This window comes from Agrilus planipennis, unplaced genomic scaffold (genome assembly GCF_000699045.2).
Source record: "Agrilus planipennis isolate EAB-ADULT unplaced genomic scaffold, Apla_2.0 scaffold54, whole genome shotgun sequence".
In the NCBI taxonomy this organism is placed as follows: Eukaryota; Metazoa; Arthropoda; class Insecta; order Coleoptera; family Buprestidae; genus Agrilus; species Agrilus planipennis.
In genome coordinates this window covers 850,678-856,190 of record NW_020439000.1, presented here as the reverse complement: position 1 = coordinate 856,190, position 5,513 = coordinate 850,678, and the positions used below count along the sequence as shown (strand labels likewise).

The following is a 5,513-nucleotide window of genomic DNA, read 5'->3' as shown; positions in this document are numbered from 1 at the left end:
TCGCATTTCCCTAAAACTAGAACAGCCCACATCCTTAACTATTTGCGAACAGTAATCTAATCTAGGTCTACCTCTACCCCTCCTAACTCCTGTTTCTGCCTCTAACATGTCTCTGACTAGACCTTCATACCTGAGAAGGTGTCCTACCAACCTATCTCGCCTATTTTTTATTGATTTCCTTAGAGTCCTCTGTTCTCCTAGTCTTTCTAATACCTCTTCATTTTTAACCTTTTCTACCCACGATATCCTCATCATTCGCCTATAACACCACATTTCGAAAGCTTCTAACCTTTTCTATTCCCCCGCGCCCACTATCCACGTTTCGCACCCGTACAACGCCGCGCTCCAAACATACACCTTTAACAACCTTTTTCGAATTTCTAAATAAACCGTTCTCTAGCATAGAAGTGACTTCTTTTTATTAAAGACGACACGACTACTAGTATTTTAGTTTAACTTTTATTTATTTTCATACAGTACTGATCTGTCAGTACCGCTTCCATTTTACTTAAAACTATCTCTAATTCCTCCTTGCTAGATGCTAATCTAAGCATACTAATCTTTCCCCCCTGTATATCTATCCCTACAGTTGTACTGTCTTTAATGATGTTGATCGCGTCTTCGATGTATAAATTAAATTTGAAAATTCTGTGTCGAACCTTGACACACCGTCATAAAAATTCGTGTGCCCCTTTATAAAATTAAACGACAAAAATTGTTCTATACATAAAACCACCGAATTTGAGCAGCTTTAATTTTGACTTGAATAAAATAAAAGTAGCGCTGGTATCATCACGGTAGATAAAAGGTGATTTATCAGGAATTAAACTGTAATTTCTTTTAGATTGTTTGTTTCAAGAAATAATAATAGCCAATTTCTCATTTAGGTATATAGGAACAGAAGTTCATAAAATTAGCGAGTTCTATTTTTGAACAACTTTAAATATGCGTACATTAAGATCTATGTCCTACATTTCAAGACAGGTTCAACTAAATTGTCATTTATATCTACAACTAATCTGAGCTAAGGCTCGTTTTAACAAGGAAATGAAGGAAGAAACATGAACTTGCTTATAAAACCGGTAGTGACCCTTTTTCATGCATCTGTAGCTGCATTATTGAACAAATTTAAGGCAATTAAGCCTAAAAATGCAGGACGAAGAGTTCAGTGACTTTTCTCAATTTATTTGTAGATTGAACAGTGCCTTTGTTGATAGAAACGATTCCCACTGTAACCCTTTAACATTTTCAATTGTACTTTAATATATGTATATATACGCAACCAACTACACACTCGAATATAGACATTTAGATCAGTCTACCTCTTTCCAATTGTTTTTTTCCACCTCGAATATGCCAAAATTACAGATTTTTAAGTTTCTTATTAAACAATGGCATACTGGGTATCAAAAGTAGCTTCATGAAACCTTTCCTTCATTTTATTTCATCGTTTTAATTATCAATTAGCTCCAGGATGTGAAGATTTAATATAAATAAGTTTGATAGTACGAAAAAGAAATTAACATTTTTTTGTAAAATTTCTTTCAAAGTAAAAATAAACATTTTGCAAGATGTAAAGCAATAAAATGTTAATGGGTGTTATTATTAATCGATCAAATGACATTAAAGCGAACCAACAATACAACAAGTTAGTTATGTTTTCAATAAGATTAATCGTTGACTACAGTAAAGTTTAATGGTAACGCTTTTGTCAAGTGTTATTGTATTTATTATCTATAACATTACTTGGGGGGCATGCAAAATATAATAAAAATGCATAATACGTTGCTAATTTTCCTGTAAACATATTGTGTGTGACAACATCAAACTAGTGTTAAAAAGCTTGATACAAAGCATGCAACAAAGCTCCGGTGCAAAGTTCATAATATACTTGATATAAATAATTTAATTCTTACCACATATAAGGTAAAATTATCAACAACAGGAGTCATTTTGTGAGTCACTTTGGTTATGCATTTCAGCTTGAACAAGTTGACATTTGTTTTCTGCTATTCCTGTAGGAGTTTCCGACGGGATACGGGATCGATTATGGCGACCATGCGCAACGGCGCCAAGCGATATTTGCGGCTATTTCGAACACGTTATTTTTAGGCGCTTTATAGTGCTTTATTTGGTTTATTATTCCTGGAGTTTGACTATGCATGAAACCATTGAAACATTTGGTAAAAAAGTTTTTTCTTGTGGTCTAACTACTGCGTAACGTTTCAGATACATAGTGACTGTAAACACGGTGGGTAGTTGTTAAATAAAATCATAAAGTGGTTAGTAATTATGACAAATTACAGGCTTTGTAACACAATTTGAATAAAACGTTTGATACTAATGTTTGTTAGGAGTGACGAAAGTTATATTTATTTTTTTCTTCATCTTCATCGTAAGGTCGTCAGTCTTAAAAATTATTGGAGATCCACCCTCTAGTCTTTCCTCAGCTAATCTTCGCATTTCCTTAAAACTAGAACATTTTACATTTTTAACTATTTGTGAACAGTAATCTAATCTAGGTCTACCTCTACTTCTCTTAACTCCTGTTTCTTCTTCTAATATGTTTCTAATTAGCCCTTCATGACTGAGAAGGCGTCCTACTAACCTATCTCGACTATTTCTTATTTACTTTCGTAGAGTCCTCTGTTCTCTTATTTTTTATTCAGGGTATCCTTATCAATCGCCTGTAACACCACATTTCTAACGCTTCAAACCTTTTCTTTCTTTCCTTCGCGCCCAACGTTTCGCACCCGTACAGCTCTATGTTTGAGACATGCATCTTTTAGTTAAGTTAACGCTTCGCTTCCTGTTTTATATTCGTAATGTCCCTTTCAGCCTGAGCTATCCGACTTTCTGGATACCGAAAATCAGTCACTTCTTCTAATTTTCTACCTCCTATCTTTATATTCACTCTTTCCCTATTTCTTCTTTCCTTGTATACCAGTATTTTTCTTTTATTTACATTCATACAATACTGTTTTGTAATACCTCTTCCATTTTATTTAATGCTATCTCTAACTCCTTACTAGATACTAACACTGCTATATCATCTGCAAATCTAAGCATACTAATCTTTTNCTGATGAGATCCAAAAAGATCGAAATCGCGATCCGCGTCTGGCAGTTTCGACAGAATACAGACCACTTCGAATTATTTTCTTTAGATATACTGATGTTAATTTTTTTTTCATCTTTAATAGACCTTTTAGTGGCATTGTCGTATTTCTGTCTTTTCTCTGATTATCACTTAATGGATGAATTTAGGTCGAAAAAAATCCTACCAAATTTATATAGATTCTTTACCTTATCTTGAGCTGACAAATCTACTTTTTCTCTTCCGCCTTCCTTGAGAGGCACACCCTTCCAATAAAGTAAGAGTTGAACACAGGCGGCCCGTCGTTCTTGTGCACTAAAGCTTTTTGTCTGGTTAAGCTGACAAGCACAGTGTAAAACAGTCTCGTTCAGGCCGTTTTTCTTATTCGGATTACCTCCCAAATCATTCAAGAACGTTCTTAGCAAGTGCTTCATCCCTGAAAGAGTTGCTTTTTAATAAATAATCAAAAATAAGTACCTGAATGTAAGGCCAAAAAGGAGCTTTTTTTCCTTAACCACCACGACGATTCTACATTTTGTTTATGTTCTTTATCGGGGTAAGTCTTTGAGTCAATAAGAAGAAAGCAATGCAAGATGTGCATGTTTTAGTGCAGCTATTCTTGAGTTTTTGAACTTGAAGTTGTCGAAATAAAGCTCACCTATGGTTTGTCCGATGCCTCGACTAAATCCGTTTGATTATTATTATCTATTGGGTCATATAAGTCAATAGTTTACAGTGGAATGTGGAAGATTCGGGAAATCAGATAATTGCAAGGTGTAAGTAATTCAATAAGAAACGATTCTTCTGTTTTTGAAAGGGTTCGTTCAGAAAACGATTGGATGGATGTTTTCTAGCTGATGGTAGATTAAGTAATGTTACACATTTTATTGTCAAAAAACATTTACCGACTATCCAAAAACTATCAAAAGACGAAATATTATTACAATTAACCCCTTGAAGTTTTGCCGTTACTTAATTGGGTACAAATAAACAATTTTGATAAAAAAGTGAATTAATCAGGCGGTTCCTGTCTGAGGATTCGGTAAAAATTTTGCTTACCGTGTTTGGCAGCATAGTGAAGGGCAGTATTGTGGTTGTGATTCTCTCCGTAACTCAGATTTGGGTCCAGGTTCTTGCGTAACTCGGGAGAACTCTGATAAATTTGCATGGCGGCAAACTCGTCCCCGTGCTGCAAGTATTTTTTAAACTTGGACGAAGTGCTACCCATGATGATTGTTTTGTGTTTTTGCTTGTTGTGCTGTTATCGTCTTGAATTCTTCATCAAAGTGACGACTTTCGTCAAGAAACGTTGCTCCGTATAAACCACCAATAACTTTTCTGGGAAACAACAATGATTACCTGCCTGATTATTTATAATTTTATACAGCTGTAGATAAGTTATAGATAACTTAAAGCTAACATTTGCCAGTCATTGTTGATATTTATAATTGTTAAAAAGTCATCGAACTGACGCAATTATTTCATAGGTATGAATTTGCGCAGTTAACTGATAAATATCAGTATAACATCAGTAAAATTACGATTGAATTCGGATTCCGTGTCAAAATAATAAAAATAATCTCTCTTGTACTACTTAAGTATAACAAAAGCAGTAGCTTAAACATAAACGAAAAATGTGCTCGGAATCATCAAGGCGCGAATTAAAAACAATTAAAGTAAAATTTAATTTTTTTAATGAATTAATGACAAGGATAATAAATTTATAAATAATGTTTTTAACCCTGAATTATTGTATTTGTCCTAATTTAACGTATGAATTGTTTAAAACCTCGCCCATTATGTGATATCATGATGATGAATAATTAACACCCCTTAGTTAAGTAGGATTGGCAAAATGAGGCGATAATTAAAATGTAAATAATTGTATGATACGTATTTTGTTTCACGGAATATGGAAAACTGAACTTGATAAGCCACTTAAAATTCGAGGCATATTAAAAACACGTAGGTATTTATATAATTGGAATACAAATTAGAGCGCAATCACTTACTATTATGTACGTAACGTTAAATTGGGGAAGAAAAGGGAGGGGAAGCTAAATTTAAACTAAATTATTGACAAAAGGCTTAGAAACTAAATTAAACTAATTAACTAAAGTTTCTGTAATGATGAAACTGAGTTTTTAACTTGATTAATATGTTTGTTGTTTTACCTACAGCATGCACTTCAAAATTTTGTTATTAAAAATAGCGAAAACCAAATAATTAATTTTTTTTATAGTGTTAGTATAAAATTGACTGTCATACCACCGTAAGCATTAATATTAGATCAAAGTAAAGTGGATTTAAGTTTTTTAGGATTTAATATTTTTCAAATAAGGTGGAAGGGATAATAGTAAAATTTGAAATAAAATTTTTATATTTATGGTTATTCTTACATAAAAGAATATTTTGTT

At 33.1% G+C, this 5,513-nt stretch overlaps 2 protein-coding genes across 5 annotated transcripts in view; both read right to left on the bottom strand.

The window, feature by feature from the left end:
• The window catches only part of LOC112904818 (ankyrin repeat and IBR domain-containing protein 1-like), a 12,040-nt gene extending 9,839 nt beyond the window's left edge, over positions 1 to 2,201 (bottom strand). The window contains exon 1 of the mRNA XM_025975830.1: positions 1,917 to 2,201. The gene's annotated coding sequence lies outside the window, so the exon portion shown is untranslated. The remainder of the gene's footprint in view (positions 1 to 1,916) is intronic.
• Positions 1 to 4,449, bottom strand: part of LOC108734364 (ankyrin repeat and IBR domain-containing protein 1-like) — a 20,817-nt gene extending 16,368 nt beyond the window's left edge. For 3 of the 4 annotated variants that reach the window (XM_025975826.1, XM_025975827.1, XM_025975825.1), the window contains exons 1-2: positions 4,156 to 4,449; positions 3,306 to 3,532 (exon numbers count right to left, since the gene is read on the bottom strand). In XM_025975826.1, coding sequence (XP_025831611.1) covers positions 3,306 to 3,532; positions 4,156 to 4,324 — 396 coding nt within the window. In that variant the 5' untranslated portion in view covers positions 4,325 to 4,449. Of the gene's footprint in view, positions 1 to 3,305; positions 3,533 to 3,754; positions 4,016 to 4,155 lie in introns of all 4 variants that reach the window. The other variant, XM_025975828.1, reaches the window with a different exon arrangement.
• Between the last annotated feature and the right edge of the window lie 1,064 nt (positions 4,450 to 5,513).